This window comes from Phocoena sinus, chromosome 9 (assembly GCF_008692025.1).
Source record: "Phocoena sinus isolate mPhoSin1 chromosome 9, mPhoSin1.pri, whole genome shotgun sequence".
Classification (NCBI taxonomy): Eukaryota; Metazoa; Chordata; class Mammalia; order Artiodactyla; family Phocoenidae; genus Phocoena; species Phocoena sinus.
The window spans coordinates 57,354,993-57,375,114 of NC_045771.1; the positions used below are offsets into that span (position 1 = coordinate 57,354,993).

The 20,122-nt window shown below is 37.5% G+C and overlaps 1 protein-coding gene across 2 annotated transcripts in view; it reads left to right on the forward strand.

Moving 5' to 3' along the window:
• Nucleotides 1-3,895, forward strand: part of VPS50 (VPS50 subunit of EARP/GARPII complex) — a 141,254-nt gene extending 137,359 nt beyond the window's left edge. For both annotated transcript variants that reach the window (XM_032643673.1, XM_032643674.1), the window contains 2 exons: nucleotides 470-659; nucleotides 3,177-3,895. In XM_032643673.1, coding sequence (XP_032499564.1) covers nucleotides 470-659; nucleotides 3,177-3,296 — 310 coding nt within the window. In that variant the 3' untranslated portion in view covers nucleotides 3,297-3,895. The remainder of the gene's footprint in view (nucleotides 1-469; nucleotides 660-3,176) is intronic.
• Nucleotides 3,896-20,122: the final 16,227 nt, after the last annotated feature.

The following is a 20,122-nucleotide window of genomic DNA, read 5'->3' on the forward strand; positions in this document are numbered from 1 at the left end:
TTGCTGAATGTTTACGGGAGAGTTATTTCATTTGTTTTCTTTGCATTGAGTAGTTAAAATATTGAACAGTTTTATGAAGCTAAGATTACTTGGGAATATTCATAGCTTAGTTTTATAAATAATTCTTGGCAGCTAGATTAACTGGAATACCAGTTAAATACCAGTTTAACATTCTTACAGATGATTATGTTAATTGAGTAGGCAGAACTATGGTCTGTAGAGCAGGAAGAAACCTTAGAAGTTATTTGATCTTTTTGCTTTGCAAATGAGGAAACTGAGGCCCCGATAGGTAAAATGACTGCTTGGTGACAGGGCTGGAACACAACCCAGTCCTTCTGACTCAAGGCTCATGTGCTCTTTTTTCTCATAGAATCTCACCAAATGTGGATTAGAGAAAAGTTTAAGTACCTAAAGGTTTCTTTTTCTAACCATCCCATCATTTATGTGTTTTAATTCTTGTGTGTCTTAGATATGCCAACGTCAAGAAGTGTAGTAATGAGGGTCGTGCCTTGATGCAATTGGATTTTCAACAGTTTTTAATGAAACTTGAAAAACTAACAGATATTAGACCAATTCCAGATAAAGAATTTGTGGAAACCTATATTAAAGCGTACTATCTAACTGAGAATGACATGGAACGCTGGATCAAAGAGCATAGGGTGAGAGCTGGGAAACAGTTAATTAAGTTTTTATTCCTTATCCATTGTGCTGTTCTTGTCTAGTATATAATTCAAAATCATATGGGTGAAATAGAAACATTTGCTTTTTTTAGCATGAACTAATTATGCCAGTTCTTTACCATATTCACACTGTTTATGCAATGTCCTTTGCCTGATCAAATCCTTTTGAGACTTTGTGAACTGTAGCAGTAATTATCTGGAAAAACAGCCAGAGTCTGAACTTTAGCTGTGTTTATCCTGCAGCTGTGTTGTAGGAGAAGGCTGAAATTGGTTAACATCAGGACAAATTGAATATAGCAACATTGAAATGATTCACAAGCTAAAGTCTGTTATGTAACTTAAACCTTCTTGTAGCCCTGAACCATGAATGGGTGATGGCCTGAACACACTGACATGTAGTAGTGATGATTGGTATATTAATATTTAAATAGCTAAATTTAACCTCATCCTACATTAGATTTTACCTTAAGTATAGGTGAGATTATTTTTCTTTTGTGTGAATATATAGGTAAGTAGAGAAAAATACTACTTATAGCAAGTGTTATTGTGGATGCTGAATTTTTTTGACACAGTTCAACTCAACATATATCACCAGAGAATGCTCAATACAGGGAGCTTTTCGGTATAGTTGTTATTATATATCATTTGTCTAGATAGGCAGTATGTAAAGACAGATTTAATGAAAATATGAGAAGTGTTAAAATTATCACCAAATCTTATTCCGTCAGTAACTCTAGTGTTCACATTTATTAATACTGTAAACATCATGGGTAAAAGCTAAGTAAATTTTTATTTCATTTGACTGGGTAAGGAAGTAAGGAATTATTTATATTTAATAATATAAATTCAGGCTCATCCTTTCTAGTTTCAACACTGTAGATAAATGAAATGAGTTTTAGTCTGGACCATTAGCCTGAACTTTGTGTAAACGTGCCCACTGTAGGGCAGTTTCAGATCTTTGGGAGCAAAGTAGAAATGTACATGTTATTTTCAGTGATTTAATCAATACACCAGAATTGAGAAATATGTCACCACTTTTTGTCCCATTGACCTCCGTCATTTGAGAACCAAGCTAAACCAGATGCAGATGAACTGCTGATGTTGCTAGAATCCATTTAATAAAGTAAGCTGTAAACACTTTGGGGTTGGTACTGAGGAAGGGATTTGGGGTAAAAGGACAAGTAGCTGAAGAGAAAAAGCACAGCTCGTAGAGGTCCATTATTTGATGTAAGAACGATGCCCATTTTAGGGTTTCTTCTTTTAATATAGTGGACTAAAATTTTTAGTAATCGTATTTTGGAAAAGCTTTAACTAACTGATATTTGTAATACAGTGAAGTTTTCCCAGCAGCCCGGATTGTCCTGTTTTCAGAGAACTTTCCACAATGTCTAGTGCAGTGCTTGGGTGGTACTTTCTAAATGTTGAGTGATTGCTTGAGAGAATTTATGAGGTGTTTACAGGTGCTCTCAGAGATCAGATACACAAACTGAGCAGTTTGCTGAATTTTTAAGATGAACTCTTTCTCATGTTTTGAAATTGCACTGTTTTATTGGTTACCTCCAGTGAAGACATGTTCTTTTCTTATTAGATGCTAGTACACAACTCTTTCCTGAGCTGAACTCTTACTGTTCATCCTCCAGAACCAAATGAAGATATAAAACTTTCTGATGAGCTCCTATTCATACTCATCCTAACAACTTATCTGAAATCCAGGAACTAAATTGATTTGTACAGCAAAATAATACTTACGTAGTTGACCCTTGAACAACGTGGATTTGAACTGTACAGGTTCACTTATATGCAAATCTTTTCAATAGTAAATACTGTAGTACTACATGATCATCCTCAGTTGGTTGAATCCTCGAATATAGAGGAACCTTGATGAGGAGGGCTAACTATAATTATGTGCAGGTTTTCCACTGCATGGAGGGTCAGCACCCCTCATCCCTGCATTGTTCAAGGGTCAACTGTAGTCTTAATTGTACTTTCTAGCTACCAATTATAATACGAGGGTTTAAAAACCAGTAACTTTTTGTCCTTTGTTACCTTATTCATTTGTTATATCTCAGAAGAGTTGTTCTGTGGTTGGAGATTTTTTTCTTTTACCTAAAATGTTTGCAAAAGGTACAGTGCTAGAAACTGCTTACTTAGTGGCATCTTAAAATTTTGAAATGTCAGTGTATTTTGATAACCTAATAACAAAGACTGTCATAGAAGCATAGTGTGTGATCTTAATTGGTATGTTATGTGCCATATTAAAAACATTCTAGTGCTTCCTGTTTCAAGTGTGTACTATAGGTATCCTTATTCCCCACTATTAACAGCTCTGTAAACAGTGTGTCTTCCATGTCTTGACTACAGTTTCCACTGCTTTACACTGATTTCTAGTGCTCAGTAACTATCCACTGAGACCTGAATATCTGTCTGCCTGTTTTTTGCATTGATCACATACATGTGTTTTAGTGTACTAAATTTGAATCTTCTTTTTTTGAGCAGGAGTATTCGACGAAGCAGCTGACCAATCTGGTAAATGTTTGCCTGGGATCCCATATCAATAAGAAAGCAAGACAAAAGCTTCTCTCAGCTATAGATGATATAGACAGACCCAAAAGATAATGAACACAGTCCCTTTTCCTCAATGACATTGATCTTCTCTCAACATACATGACATGAAAGCCAATTTTTCATGCACTCCTGACAACTGTCTTAAGAAAACTTGGTGCATGTTCTTTCCAACTGGAAAGTGGAAAACATTGGAGTTTATGTGGTGTTCTCAAATGATTTTTATATGCTCCGATTGCTTCTCTTCAATTTTTAGTTTCATTTGTTGTATTTCTTTCTTGAAATATTGCCTCATCATAACTATTGTTATGTGACTACAGTTATACCTTTTACTGAAGAATGTACTATAAATATATGATTAGAAAGAACAGTGACAATACATTCGTGGGCAGTTTTGGAGAATGAATTTATGTTGGCATTTTTCTACCCTCTGAATTTGGTTCTTAATAAGCATAATATGAGAGTGTTAATGTATAGTAGTATCTCCTAATTATGAGCACTGCATGACAGTTGAAAAGTAATGTAAGCAAAATAGTTGAAAAATCAGTTTGCTGTCTGTGTTTCTAAATGTGAAAGTTGTGTTAAGGTTAATTTGGTTGTGAGAGTGATCATAAATGATGAAATTTAATAAATATTATACTCTAACATGATCAGCCTCTGTGAGACTGCATTTTGATATTTTTCCACAGCAGGCAGATTTCATGAAACTATAATGGGACTTTTTTTTAGTGTTTTCTAATTTTAATGGTCTTGTATCCTGAAACCAATGATGAAAAGTAATTTCATTGGGTAAACCTCTTCAGTGCCTGAGTAGCATGCAGAATGGTGATGGTAGGATTTCCTCCCTCCCTCCCTCCCTTCCTTTTTAAATAATGGGATATTTTTCCCTGTAAGCCTTACCCTCTTTGAATTTAACTTTTCTCTTAGAACAGCAAAACCTGGCTTAGCTGACTCAGGGAAAGAATTGCAAGTTAGTTAGTCAAGCATAAGTACAGGGTCATATGTTCACCATTCTTAAATATCTGCTTTGTATCACAGATACAATGTGAGTTTAGCCAGTGATAAACTTCGGAACTTAATTAGTCTTTAGTAACTGTGTACTGTTACTCTAAACTTTGCTTTGAAGCCAGGGCTATTCTACCAACAAATATGACATAAAAATCAATTTCCCTTGCGCTCCTGCCAACTGTCTGATAAGGAATTTTTTGCATGTTCTTTCTGACTGGGGAGAAGCTTGTGTGTTGGTCCAGGATTACTGGCATGACCTGTAACATCAATAGCTCACAATCCTGAAACATCTCATGAGAAACTGGCCTTGTGTACTGTGAGTCTTCGAGAGCTGAGGTGCTGAAGTGAAGGGCAAAGTGTGACATGTGATCAAGCACAGAGGTGACAAGGAGATGATTGCCACTCAGTGTCCATCGGTCGCTGCAGGTACCCATAACCGGCACAAGATAACATGAAACACTTTTTGAGAATATGTCTGTGTGAGGGGTGTTAGTTTGCATCTGTGTGATGAGTTTTTTGTTTTCAGTCTCTCGCTTCCCTGGTCATTTGCTGCCAATTTAATATTGACAGTAAATCTCCCTTCTTGTGAAAAGGTATGAATTTGGTGCCATTGTGATCTACTTGTGGAACTAGACTGTGTACTTGTAAGGTAGATCCTGCTGGTAGCCATTATCTATTTGCAGCCACTTGAAGAAAACAAACATGAGATAAGCTTGGTCCTTGTGTTTCAATGCCATATTCAGCTGGGCACATAAAGAGCTTATCAATCTCATTTCTCAGTTGATTAGGAGCTGCTTATTTCTTATTTTTCACATAGATTTCATAGTTGGCTTTCTTTAATTTCTACTTTAGTTCACTCTGGATAGTATGAACAGCAGTTTTCTGCCTGGTAGGGTATTTTCCTGGGTGATAACAGTTGATACAGAGAATTACTTACCTTGTTAGAGACTCAACCGTGCAGTTGGAGAGACCTTTTTGCTTAACCATACTTTGCTTTCCCCATCTTCAAAATAAAAATCTTTCCGATACTTTTTGGAAAAGGTTTTTTGTTTGTGTTTTCATTAAAAGGTAACTTAATAAGTGCAAATAACATCAAAATAATAACAGGATATTTGAATCATTAAATTACCTAATAACGAGAGTTACCAGACATTTCTCAAATAAATATATTATGTAATGATATTGAATTATAATCATAACAGTTTATGAAACTAATTTTATTATAATCATAAGTTTATGAAACTAATTTTAAGATAAATAGAATTGAAAAGCTTGAGAATATAAATGGAATTATACATGTTCTAAAAACTTCACTGTTATAAAACACTTCTTTTAGTGTCTAAGTGTTCCTGAACTTTGACATTGTGTATGAATGTGTCCTGTAGAATTCAAGATTTTAAGCTGAAATGAGAGCCTGGTAAATTATCCCCTGAGAAAGAATGATGATTTCTACAAATACATTGTTTCGCATTAAGAAATACTAGGGAGATGCATAGCAATTCAAGTGAACTAGTTTGCTTCAGTTTATGAAACCTATAGATATCTTATAAGTTCACTTTGACTAATAAGCTCATTTGCTCAACTTACTGAAATCGAATTTCTCTTGAAGCCAGGATCGTATGGTATTTTATCATATCTTTAAGCAGAATTTCCTTTGAAATCTTCTATTTAGCTGAGTGCTAAAGTGAAACTTTAAGTTAGATTAAATAGCCTTGTAGATTAAATGTTTGTTTATTGACTTCTCAGTACTGAGGAAAGGATTAATTACTCAGTGATTGTTGAAGAGAGGTGCCCACTGGCATTGGAAGCTGAAACAATAGCAGTTTAAGAAGGAGCAAATACTTCTATTCCTTAATTTTTTTTTGCACACCTGCAGGCAGCCTGAGATGAAGATTGACTTGTTTTAATAGGCTGTGCCCTAGACCAGTGGTTCTCAGAGTCTGGTTCCCAGACCAGCAGCCTCAAAGGACTGTAGTGTAGCTATTACAGACAGACTGCTGAGCGGGCCTTTTTTTTTCTTTTTTCCCCACTTTAGGATAAGAATTGATACTTTCCTACGGAATAAATCTTAGAGCATTGCCTTCCCCATATGAGCCTTTATGAGTGACTAGTGTTTGAACAAGCCACCAAGCATGTATGTGTCCTTTACTCTGACTTGAGTAGAATCAGAAAGATTCTCCCAGGACAGTTTTAATTGGTGCATAAGTCACAAGCAGTGAGAAAAGTGGAACTGCAGGAATAACTAATATAATGTATTTTACAGAGATTTTGTCTTTGATTCTCTCAGCAATTCATTGAATCAGACGGAGAGGAGTCAGCTGATGATTTGACAAGGGAAGCTTGGCATGAGCTGGATGTGTGTTGGTGACTGGGCTTCTGTTGAGTTCATATTCTTTCATTCCTGCCTAGTCTCTAGGTACTCCTCTGTGTCAATAATTTTAAATTTCTGTTTATCTAAGATGAGATAATAATAGTACCTACTTCATAGAACTATTGTAAGGATAAAAGAAAATGTGAAATTAAGTTCTTAGAACAGTGCCTAGCACTTAGTTAAGGGTTCAATAAATGGTGGTTATTATATTAACTTTGTTTTGTGGAGGTGGTGATCGGGGCCCAGGAGGCTGAAGCTGTCTTCCCAAAGTCACGTTGCAAGGCAGGGAAGCAGCACGTGAACCCAGCGCTCTTTCCATCACAGCTTCTAGTAGAGGTCTGATCTATGTATTGGCCACTGATGGACCTCATCACGTTCCTTCAGAAGCCTGGTCTGCCTGAATTGCCTCCCTTGGTCAGTTCCTTGGCTGTACTTTGGCCTCCTTCCTGAACGGTTGGCTGGCGCACTGCAGAATTCACGCTGGTCCTCACTGGGGCTCCTTCCGCTTTTAGTGCTTCCAGATTTAATAGCAGAGCCTGCTGCAGGTGAGTGATGTGTCTTGACTTGGGGAGGTGAGAATCAGTGTTTATGCCATTATGACAGGCAAATGCTCAAGAGTCTTTTCCTTCATGCATTCTGTTGGTAAACCACCCAAGGGACCCTCTTCTGACTCGTAAATCAAGAAAGTCAGGTATGATACATCTGGCAGCGCTAGTGTTCCTGCTGCCATATCAGCTTCTAAGGAAATCCTAAATGTTATGCTCAGTTCCACCTCAGGCGTGCGCAAGGGTTTCTTTTTTGCCTCCTCTTCATAACAAGATACCCAGTCTTCCCAGTCTCTGTTCAGGGGCTTAAATCTAGGGCTGTGGAGTGGCAGGTGGCCCACAGGTAATAGGAATGTTCACACTCGGGGCAGCACAGCACTGTGTCCCTTCTTTGGTCTCCTGTCCATTTGACAGAATTGCCTTCCTTTTTCTCCACTTTGCTCTTCTCCATACCTTCCTTTTTCATCAGTCACCCCACTGAGAAAGTCAGCCTCTTTCTCTAGTCTCAGTCTTGCCACGTTTTGGGGAACAAGTGGTTCTGCAAGTGGACATGTTTTTGTTTACACTGTGTCAACTAGGTTTTAGTAATTCAGCTTCTTTGAGGGTTGAAGGAGGAAAAATGGCACTTGCGTGCTAGTGAGAAGCAAAGAAAAGGGAAATACCCAGAAAACCAACAGAAGCATTAATGGAGATACGACCCTGCCATTTATTAATATCTTAAGAGTGTCAGAAGAGTACTCTCAATTCTTTTAATAGGTTTCTTTATAATTTGTAAATTTATAAATACGAGGACCTGATATTTTCCTCTCCAGGCTTGTATGTTCACATACATCTCCTGGAGCTCCCAACTTCATTGACTAATAAACAAATGTACTGCCCTGGTGTCTGTTTTTTCAGATAATGGAATATTTATTTTTAAATTTATTTTAGCTGAGGCCCATCAGTTACCTCTTCTGAGTCATTAATCTTTGAGACAAGGCTGTTACAAGCAAACTAACTGCAGTTTTGTCCCTGAGATTTAAGTGTGTATCAATAATAAAATTCTAAATGAGATTATAATTAGTGCGGGCTTAGGGGCTCAGATTTGGCAGTACCTGATACACTTTTCTCAGTAAGTACTTTGTCTTCATCTTTAAAAAGCTCACTTGTTGGAAGGGGGTTTAAATGCTTTCCTAAGCATCTTATAGAGAAAAGCCAAGATGATTTTCATAAGTGAAATTCGATTGACCACTTTGAACGTATCAGAGGAGTTTTCAACATACTGGCAATTTGCAGTGTTGTTTGGCTGGTATTTAACCATGGTAAAAGGTACTGGGCTCTTACGGTTTAAGGCATCTTGATAGTTTTTTAAAAGAATTTTAGGCCAAAACAGCTTTTGGGTTTATTTGTTTGATTGTGGGGTTCTTTGGCGGGGGGTTGTTTTGTTTTTGTTACAGGTCAAACTTCTCTTTTTCCTTTGACCCTTGTCTTGCTCTTTCATCTTCAGGAGAACATGAAGAGGAACTTTGGGAAGAGATCCCAATTTAATAAAAATGATGGTGGCGTAGAAGACTTTGTGCAGGGGTTGGGATGAGCAGGTATTGACCAGTTGATGCTATGAGCTGCTGTTCCCTGAGCTTCAGGGACAATGTATAAAAGACATAACTGTAGCATTTGAAATAGGAAGATTTAGCAGTGACAGCATCACACTAAAATTGTCCATCTGGCGAGGTAGAGTTGGGGGGTAAAAAATATTTTAGTGAAAACAAATAACAATTGAGCATGAAAAATAAAAAACAAACAATTATCTCTTCACCATAATTTGGGGAGTCCACCATAGATCTACATGGAGGTGGGGGAGTGACAAGTAGGCAGGGAACGTCAGGAATCTTATGTGAGCACAAAGTCCAGGAGCATCCTGTTTTCCCAGGATCCAGTGGGTCTATATGGAAGGCAGCATATGGGCCTGGCAGCAGGGATGCATAATATTATACATAGCCCCAGGGGATAACAAAATAAGGTGCTGAGAAGCTTCCAGAGTAACATCTAACAGTTTTGAAGCTAGTAGGAAGCTTCAAGGTTACCTAGTGCAACCTTCCACTAGGAAAGTTATGGATATCCATAACATCTGAGTATTCACAAGGCAGGATATCCTTTACAGCATACTTACCAGATAAGTCCTAGCTACTTTCTGAGAATTTACAGCATCAGGAAACTTGCTTCCTCACAACCTCTCATCAGAGATGTCCCTGGATCTGAAACCTGTATTCCATGGGGCCTACCTTCATTGTCCTGTGTTCTGCTTTCTGATCAGAGAGAATATAGGAATGTTTCTATCTCCCTTCTATCAATGCTACCTGCAGCAGCATTAATGATGATAACCAGATCGTATGCAGGATGCTAACTCATTTTGAGCTTTAGGTAGTCACCTGAAGGTCTTACATTGATTCAGTGCTGTTAAAATCTATCCTCTTCAGCATTTGTGCAGTGGATTATTTTAAATGTCGATTCAAGATCTTATGCAATTTTTGTATATATGTTATTTTATTACTTTTGGCCTTACTGTAGCCTGTCTAGGATTTTTTGGTTCTAGATTCTGCCATTCAGAATATGAAGTATGCCCCACTTTGCTGCCCAGGCAATAAGGTGGTATTTCTTGTAGGTCCTCAGTCAAGTGGATAAAAATGAAAGTGGGAGAGAACCAAGGACAGAGCTTTCAGGCCCAGCACAAGGTAACTCCGGTAATCAGAACTCTTTGAACAGGTATATTAGAACTATGAGTGTACTACCTTTTATCATTTTCCCCAGGTTTTTCTAGTTTGACCACAAAGGTAATATGAAATTTTGTGAAATTCTTTGCTAGGAATAAAATAGTAACAACACTGTCAAAACGATAAGTGGAAATATTTTAGTATTCTTGTCCTCGCTTGATTCTACACTGGCTTTTGATGATGACCTTTTATAAGTGCTCACAAACTAATTTTTAATATTTTAATCTTGAAATCTGCCAGTATTCCATGGTAAGCTCACCAGCTGGTTGTGTGGGAAGCTTAATCCCTCTCAGTATTAGAATGTTATTCACCTAATTCTAGGCTTCAGACACTTTGTGTCCATTTGTAGAATTGTGCAGAAATTTCTGCTAGATCTCACTTCTAGTTCCTTTGTAACCACAGGAGGAAGACTTGAACTAATGTAGAGTTTCTAGGTGTTTGTTTACTTATTGGAGTATTATGTATCTCTGACTTCCATTTATCTTAATAGTGTTTGTTCTTCCTTTTCTAATTATAATGAACATTCGTCTTTTTAATTTAAACCTATTTAATATTACTTCATATACCTCAAGGAGCGATGTGTTTTCCTCCTCCTTCGGGCCTGGAACATATATGTAAACACGCTGAGAGTTGTCCTGAGGCTCCTGCTATCTCAGGTCACACTGTGCTCTAACCTCCTGAAAGGTCACTTGTCACTCTTTTGCATTTGCCTCTGGTTATGCACCTACCTCTCCCTTCATCTTTTGTACTTTCTACAGTGAAATGAGTAGAATATTCCTTGGGCAGGTACACTATCATCTTCAGAGGACTCTTTCTCCTTCTCAGAATGATTGCTTTGAACTCCCTAGTCAGAATTTCTTTTCTCCCTCTCTCTTCTTTTTAATGTTCTTCTAGAGCTAAATTCCCTCTTAGTCTGGACACAGGATTGTGATATCTTTTCCTGACCATTTTTTGAATTTTGCTTTCTCTTGGGGGAGATGGTATAATAGTTAAGCTACTCAGCTCCAGGATCTAACATGCTAGGTGAACTTGGGCAAGTTACTTAACCTCCTTTTGCCTCAGTTTCCTCATCTGTAAAATTGGAATAATAGAATAATATGTCATAGTGGAAGTGTAAAGATAAAAATAAGTAAAATTCTTAGTAAAGTGCCCAATGCGATACAATATGTATTAATTATTTTTATGGTATAAGGATCATTTTTGACCAAGCTATTATGAATCCTAGGAATTTAGTTCCATTCATCCAACACTCTCATCATCTTCCCTTTATTAATCAGTTCTCCCTTACTCGAAAAATGAAGTTTAAAAGCTGCCCTCAGGGCTGTGTGTTGTGTACTACACAACTGCAGGGGGCAGCGTCGCATGGACTGCAGTGGGAATAGTGCCTCCTACAGTTGTGCCGTGCACACATACTGGCCCTGTGCCTCCCCCTGCTTCCTGAATGATGAAACCATCAGCGATGCAAAGCCAGGAATCCGCAGATGGCCCTGCCTTGAGCAGAATAAGCCTTATAGGAGATGTCTTCAGGTTTGAGGTCCACTTCTATAGCATAGTTTCATTGGAGGAAGAGGAATCCATATTCGAAAGAGTCCCTGAGGGAGGGAGGGAGGGAAGGAAGGAAGGAAGGAGTTGATGATGCATGAACTGGGATGTGGTGAACGATATATGTATAAATAGCACCTAGAGTTGGATTTAGATACTTCACCTTCCTTGGGCAAGTTGCCTACTCCCCAAGTGTGGTTCATTACCACTTGGTCACCCCAAACTCTCACCCTCAGGCTATGTAACTGAAGACTAATGAGATGCTGTGTGTTCCACAATCCTGCAGGTGGATAACAATGAGTTTAGCTGCCTTTGCTTCAGTTTCTTAGAATCCTCTAAAAATAATGTATTTTTATAGGAAGTGAGTAAACCACTATGATGTCTCTAAGATGTGTTATATTTTTCTGAGTCATAATAAAAACACTTCTGACATTAAGCCTGTGTAGGCTTTCTGTTTGTTTTTGGCAGTCTCCATATTTTCCATTGGCACGGTAGTGTGGAAGGTCCCACCTCAGGCAAGTGGTTCTTGATACTCTGCAGTGCACCAGTTCAAAGAGATGACAAAAGGCCTCACCATATTTGCTCTACAACTGTCAATGGGCACTTTGATTAAAATGGTGCTTTAGGATTCGTTTTGAAAGCAAGTCTTATCAGCTAATGAGATAGTAGTATTTTTATTAACTCTTTGAATGTTGGTTTTTCTGTTTTCCATTTGCCCTGGTTCTGTGTCTGTAAATTGGAAAATAGACTTAGTCATTGTATGAGTTGGTAATTTTAACCTAGAATAGAGTAAATAGATAGCACATGCCTCGGTAACTTGACCACTTATGATGTCTTAGGAATTCAACAAATTAGGCACCCTGTTTTACAAAGGCACCCAGCCCTAGAGCACCTTTGTGTTGAAGTGTTCCGAGAGCCTGTCTGGGTTTGTAATGTAGTTGTACCTCTGGCCAGTGAGGGAAATATAATCCACATATAATTTCTTCTTCAGCCTGTTGATGTGTGGATTACATCGATTGCTTTTTGAAATATCAAACCAATCTTGCATACCTGGCATAAATCCTGCTTGGTCATGGTGTATAATTCTTTTTATATATTACTGAATTCTATTTGTTAATATATTTTAAGGATATTTATGTCTATATTCATGAGGAATATTCGTCTGTAGTTTTCTTTTTTGAACTGTCTTTGTGAAGTTTTGATATCGGGGTGATAGTAACTTTATAAAATGAATTGGGAAGTGTTTCCTCCTCTTCTGTTTTCTGGAGAAGATTGTTTTGAATTGATGTTAATTCTTCAGTGAAACGGTCTGGGCCTGGGGATTTCTTTTTGGGCGGGAGGTTTTAAATTATGAGTACAATTTTCTTAATAGATAAAGGGCTATTCAGATGATCTGCTTCATAGAGTGAATTGTAGTAGTTGGTGTTTTTTGAGCATTTGCTTCATTTCATGTAAGCTGTCAAATTCATTTGTATAGAATTCTTTGTAATATTTTCTTATTATCCCTTTGGTGCCTGTGGGGTCTGTGATGATACCTACTATTTCATTCCTGATATTGATAATTTGTATCTTCTATCATTTTTCACTTTTAAGTTTTGCTAGAGTTTGTCCATTTTATTGATCTTTGCAAAGAACTAGCTCTTTATTGACTTTCTCAATTTTTCTATCTTCAATTTCAGCAATTTCTGCTCTTATTTTTTCTTTCTGTTTGCTTTCAGTTCCTTTGATCTTCTTTTTTGGTGTGCATTTAGCTTATTTCTTTGAGACTTTTCCTCTTTTCTAATGTAAGCGTTTAGTATTACAGATTTTACTCAGCACTGATTTACCTCTTTTCCACAAGTTTTGCTATCATGTATTTTCATTGGTTCACCTTATCTTTTGATTTTCCTTGAGGCTTCCTCTTTGACCTTTAGAATACTTAGAAGTGTGTTGCTTAGTTTCCAAGTGTTCAGAGATTTTGAAGTTTTGGTATCAGGGTAATAATAACTTTCATATACTTAAAAGTTTTTTTTATATTAGTGAATTCTAACATCTGAAAAAATATCCTTTGTAGACCATTGCCTTGATACTGTTTTCAGAAAGCATGGTCTAACTTGATTTTCTCATGCCGTTTATTGAACACACCCTGTGTACTTCTCTGGCCTCAGCTGATGCTCTGCCTTTGCTCAGCCTGGTTCAGCCACACTGTTCTTTCTGTTACCACGCGTACATATCAACCTCTCACCCCTTCAGGGCCTCTGCACATGCTGTTCTTCTAAATTTTCCATAGCAGGCTCTTTTGCATCACTCACGGCTCAGTGCAAATGTCACTTCCTCAGTGATGCCTTCCCTGGCAACCCCATCCAAAGTATCATCCCCCCTGAAACCACCTACTTCCCTATTAAATCACCTTGTTTTGTGTTCTTTTTCGTAGGGTTTATCACTATTGAAAACATTTTACCTATTGCTAGTCTTGTCTATTGTTTGTTTCACTCCACTTGAATACCAGGTTCTTGAGAGCACGGGATCTGTGCTTATTCATTGCTGAACCCCTAGCACTTAGTATTCAATAAATACATTGTGAATGAATTAGAGTGGACATTCAGAAATAAATATTGAATACATTAATGAATTCCAGACCCTGTAGTAGGCAATTAGAATACACAAATATGAGTAAGGAGTAATTCTGGCCGTCGATGAGCATACACACATGCATACACAATGAATTTTCTAATTAAAATAAGTCTCGTAACGCTTCTTAGCCAGGAGCCACAGGATACGCTCTAACAGTTTTTAGTTTTCCCCCAGCAGTGAAGAGGGCTTAACACTTACTAAGCATAAGTTCTTACCCACTTCACTCTGGGGACTACCCCACCACATTGCTAAGTGAGTCAATGGGGAGAAGCACAGGCACTGGTAAGACAGCATCATGAAAGAGTTTTGCTGCAACCTTAACCTTATTGTCATCACTGAGCAATTAGCTGAGCACAGCAGCCATGGAAATCCTCATTAACAACTAGGAAGTGGGACGGTATCGCTGGCATATGGAGATGTCGAAGAGTTTCCTGATCAACGTTTCCCACGGTGTGCTTCTCAGAACACTGAGTCTCAGGATGTTAATAGATGTTAAGTAAATAAAATGATGTGTGGGTACCTTGGAAATGCTGAGTTAGAAGAAGCATAAACAGATTCCTTTACTTCAAAATTCTTAATATGCTAATACAGATTTACAAAGAAGGTAACATAGTATGGACTAATTCTCAACATTATTTGACCAGTGTTATGAGTTGAATTGTGTCCCCTCAAAAATATATGTTGATGTCCTTGGAACCAACCTAAATGTCCATTGACAGATGAATGGATAAAGATGTGGCACATATATACAATGGAATATTACTCAGCCATAAAAAGAAACGAAATTGAGTTATTTGTAGTGAGGTGGTTGGACCTAGGGTCTGTCATACAGAGTGAAGTAAGTCAGAAAGAGAAAAATAATACTGTATGCTCACACACATATATGGAATCTAAAAGAAAAAAAAATTGGTACTGATGAACCTAGTTGCAGGTCAGGAATAAAGAGGTAGACATAGAGAATGGACTTGAGGACATGGGGCGGGAGGGTGAAGCTGGAGTGAAGTGAGAGTAGCATCGACATATACACACTACCAAATGTAATATAGTTGGCTGGTGGGAAACAGTGGCATAGCACAGGGAGATGGACTCGGTGCTTTGCGATGACCTAGAGGGGTGGAATAGGGAGGACGGGAGGGAGGCTCAAGAGGGAGGGGATATGGGGACATGTACATGCATATGGCTGATTTGCTTTGTTGTGCAACAGAAACTAACACAGTATTGTGAGGTAATTATACTCCAGTAAAGATCTATTTAAAAAAATATATATATATAATTCCTCCTATTAATAAAGATAATAAATATTCTTTATTATGTAAAAATAATATATATTTATGTTGATGTCCTAACCACCAGCACCTCAGAATGTGAACTTATTTGGAAATGGGGTCACTGTAATTAGCTAAGAAGTCATACTTGTATAGGGTGGGTCTTTAATCCAGTATAACTGGTGTCCTTAGAAGAAGAACAGGGAGACACATACAGAGAGAGGAAGGCCATGTGAAGGGGGCAGAGATTAGAGTGATACATCTACATGTCAAGGGATGCCAAGGATTGCTGGTTGTCACCAGAAGCCAGGGGAGAAGAATGGGACAGATTCCTACTCAAAGGCCTCAGAAAGAACCAATCTTGCCAGCACCTTGATTTCAGATTTCTGGCCTCCAGAACCCTGAGAGAATACATTTCTATTGTGTTAAGTCACTGTTTTAGTCCATTTGGTTTGCTAGAACAAAATATCACAGGATAGCTCGTGAACAACAAAAATTTATTTCTCACAGTTTTGGAAAATGGAAGTCAGAGACCAGGGTGCCAGCATGGTTGGTTAAGTGCCCTCTTCTGGGTTGCAGACTTCTCACTGTGTCCTTATGTGGCAGAAGGGGACGAGGGAGCTCTGTGGGGTCTTTTTTTTATAAGTGCACTAATCCCATTCATGAGGACTCTGCCTTCATGACCTAAGCACCTTCCAAAGACCCTACCTCCTAGTACTGGCATATTGGGCGTTAGGATTGCACATGTGAATTTTGGGGGAACACAAATATTCAGACCATAGCAGTCACCCAGTTTGTGGTAATTTGTTATGGCAACCCTAGGAAACTAATACCAGAGAACTCTTGTTCAAGGAGCATCTTGAGAGAACAATCTTTCAAAGACACTTTTCTAGGTGACTTTACATGTTGAAATGTGGTTCTCCAGCTGCTTGTTTATCGTCTGTATTTAAATGAACAGTAAAGAGAGCTTAGTTGAGAGATCCCTATTTCGTGGTCTTAGAGCCGACATTTTGCAGATTTTACTGTTGCAGTGGGAGCTGTTGTTTACTTGGCAGAGGATATTTAGCCTTGAGAAGTCATGATTTACCAGAATCTCTTCGTGAAGGTGCTGACAAATCTGAGACAAAGATTATAGTCTTCCCAGAGAGCTGCAGTAGCCCCTGGAAGCCTGTTCGAGGAAACCTGAATGTTGTAATAGAAGGAGCTCTGGGGCTGGATAGCCCATGGGTTCAAAACCAAGGTTTGAGGCCTGGGATGAATCACTGGGCTGCTCTACCCTTGGTTTTTGCATGTGAAAACCAGAGATGATAATGATAATAGCTCTGACACTGGCCACCTCGCCAGGTAACTTTGCAAATTGTGAAGAGCATTATGAATTTAAGGTTCTTATTAGGTAAAAAATGGCTCTTTTGTTTAGCAGAGTCTGGTCATAGAGTTTTTTCTGTCAAAATTTGATGTACATATTCTAGAGGTAAAATAGCTTTTACTGAACCATGGACTTATTTCTAATTTTCCTTGATATAGACCAACTCCTGAAAGGTCTTCTAACTTGTGCTGTAATGGGAATGACCATGAGGAATCAGATGTAGGGTACAGAGAAAGATTTTCTGGATTGACACTTATAAAAATCTTATTTTTTTTCTAAAATATGCCCCATTGTACTTCCAAAAGTAATTTGAATACGTCTATACATATAAAGCATACATACATATAAAAAAATCAGATGTCATGTGTGGAGGGAATAAAGCTGTACAGTTTCACTTACCAAAGAATTACTGAAATAATACAGAATTTATGTCACCTTTCTGGCAAAGAAAAAAGGAAAATAGGATGTTCCATAGATACCAAGTCTACTTTCAGGCTATTACAAGTGCACTTATAGGCACTAGAATCGAACTGATGCTTGTACCTTCTAAGGAAACCTTTTTTACGAGACAGGTTTGTATTGGAAGATAACCCTACTTGCAGGTAATGCACAGAAGACAGGACCTGGAGAAGCCATAAGAGTTCCCTCATTAGAATATAGTTATCAAAGTGATGTTTACTTATCTATTTATTTTCTATGTCTGCTTTCAGAGATATGGAAGGTATATTTATAGGGGCCATAATAGAAATAGAACCTTATACAGGCAAACCTCGTTTTATTGTACTTCACTTTATTTTGCTTCACAGATAACGTATTTTTTTACAAATTGAAGATTTGCAGCAAGGCTGAGTTGTCAGATGATAGCACTTGTTAGCAATAAAGTATTTGTTTTAAAATTAAGGTATGTAGGTTGGGTTTTTTTAGACATAATGCTATTGCACACTTAATAGACTATAGTATAGTGTAAACATAGCTTTAAAAAAATTTATTGAAGTATAGTTGATTTACAATGTTGTGTTAATTTCTGCTGTACAGCAAAGTGATTCCGTTTATTTATATACATTGTTTTTCGTATTCTTTTCCACTGTGGTTTATCACTGGATGTTGAATATAGTTCCCTGTGCTATACACTACATTTATCCATTTAAATGTAACTTTTATGCGTAGTGGGAAACCAAAATTTTGTGTGACTCACTTTATTGTGATGTTTGCTTTATTGTGGTGGTCTGAAACCAAAACTGCAATATTTCTAAGGTATGCCTGTAGCGTGCCATGTTGCAAATCTGGACATCTACTGTTCCATTTGCCCTGCCTTCTTTCTCTCTTCTTTTGGGAATTGAATCTCTCATCTTCACTGTATAAGTTAGTTTGGGGTTGCTACATGTAGCCAGCGGGTCCTGACTACTTTTGATAGCACCTTTTAGGTTTCGCTTGCCCAGCATCTTTCTCCTCTTTTTCCTAACAGCACTTTGATTTTCCTTTTGGGAACCACCTTTCTCATTCTTGGTCCTTGTAGATGGGTCACATCGACTCTTAAACCCCCTTGTGACTGCAAGCATGGAAATGTGACTCAGGCATAGCCAATGAGACTTATTTTCTGGGATTTAATTGGAATCAGGGGGAAAGAGAAGCTGGAAATGCCAGGGATTATTAAATGGAGAGGGCCTGCCAGTGAACAAAGCTAATACAGAAGAAAGTAGAACTCAGAGAGGAGAAAGAGAGACTGAGTCCACTTGATAGCTTGAACTTCTGGATCTTAGTATGCCTAAACCCAGTTCAACCTCAGCTTTTTCAGCTACATGAGCCATTGCATTCCTTTTTTCCTTGTTATACAGGTTTGAGTTGGCTTTCTGTCACTTGCAGCTAAGATCCTTGTTTGATAACAATGTCTGAAGTTGGCCTTACACTGAGTATTGAGAATTGGGAGGGAAGCCCCAGAGCATCTTTGCTCCCTACACAAATTTAGGAATTTTCTTATGCTGATTAGGTCTCCAGTCAAGATAAGTCACCAAAAGGTAGAAAACCAGATGTAAATAGATTGTAGTCTATCAACATTGGAGTATTATTTATTGATGTTTTCCATCAATCAGTATTTTATCGGATCAGTACTTATTCAGAAATACTTTCAAACTTCCTTAGAAAGAGTGCCAACAATAAGCCACTTAAAATCAGATGGCAGTATTTACGTTATCCACGGGAAGAATAATTGCTGTGTATATTTTTGTGTCAAAGGCATAAGAGTTATGTTACTTTCTACTCAAGTCTTTCCTAGGAGGATGGTTGGTATTAATCCACCTTTATTATACTCGATCTACCACTTGTAATGAACATAGGATATTCTGAAATCTTTTAGGTAAGAAGTAAGTCAGTGCTTCAGTTAAGTGAATCTATGCTGCTCTTTGGCAGGGACTGACCTGTGCTTTATTTGTTTTAAAAAAAAAAAGGAAAAGCATTTCCTGCCTGGTGTATTTAGACAAACATTTGTCTTATACAGTCTTTCCTTTATAGATAATTTCTTTGTCCTCATTCACTGTTGATAAATGTCATGTTCCGTATCCAAAAGGCACAATTTACAAATGTTTTAAGCCTCAGCAGTTACAGTTTTTCCTTGTCGCATCACTATTTCTTGCTTTTGATAGTTCTTTTTGTGGTTATGAGACCTTTCTTAATGACTACATGTTTTCTTACTTTTGGTAAAACATTTGATCTTGGGTGGATTGACTTTACCCTGCCTCCTCTGCTGCCTGGATGGATAAGAGATGTTTCTTTATTTGGGGTTTTGTTTTTTTGATAAAACCATTGGGTTTTTTTTCATGTTTACTACTACATATAGAGGGCTTTCTTATTTTTAAAGAATCACTAAGAGCATATGCCTTTTGAATTAATAATATTCTTTGAAAATTATTTTACTGATTACTTCACATTGTCTAAAGATTCTAAAGTTATATGAACTTTCATAATTCAAATTGTTGGGAAAGAATAATCACTCTTAGATCTGATACACTGGAGAATATCTTTCCACTCACAAAGAAATTGAAGACTATGTAAACTGCAAAGCACTTTGTTAACTTTGATGCGGTGTCAAAACCAAAGCTTAATTATAATACCTTTTAATCCTAGTTTTAAACAATCTGTAGGAATTTGTTGTGTAAATAGATTTAGTTTGGCACTCTCTAAACATGATTTCGAATAGGGTATTCCTAAAAGATGTTACGTTTTTAAAAGTACTTTTTAATTTCCCCTTATGCAAAACTTTGGTTATATTCAGATTGAAAAACACTTTTTTAAAATTGAAAATTGGAAAATTAAGAATATAGAAATGATCCAATTAATATGATACTCTCTAAAAACTAAAGCTAATCCATCCAGAGAAATATTTTCACAAGTATCTTTTGAACTAGTAGGATAAATCCAGGGAAC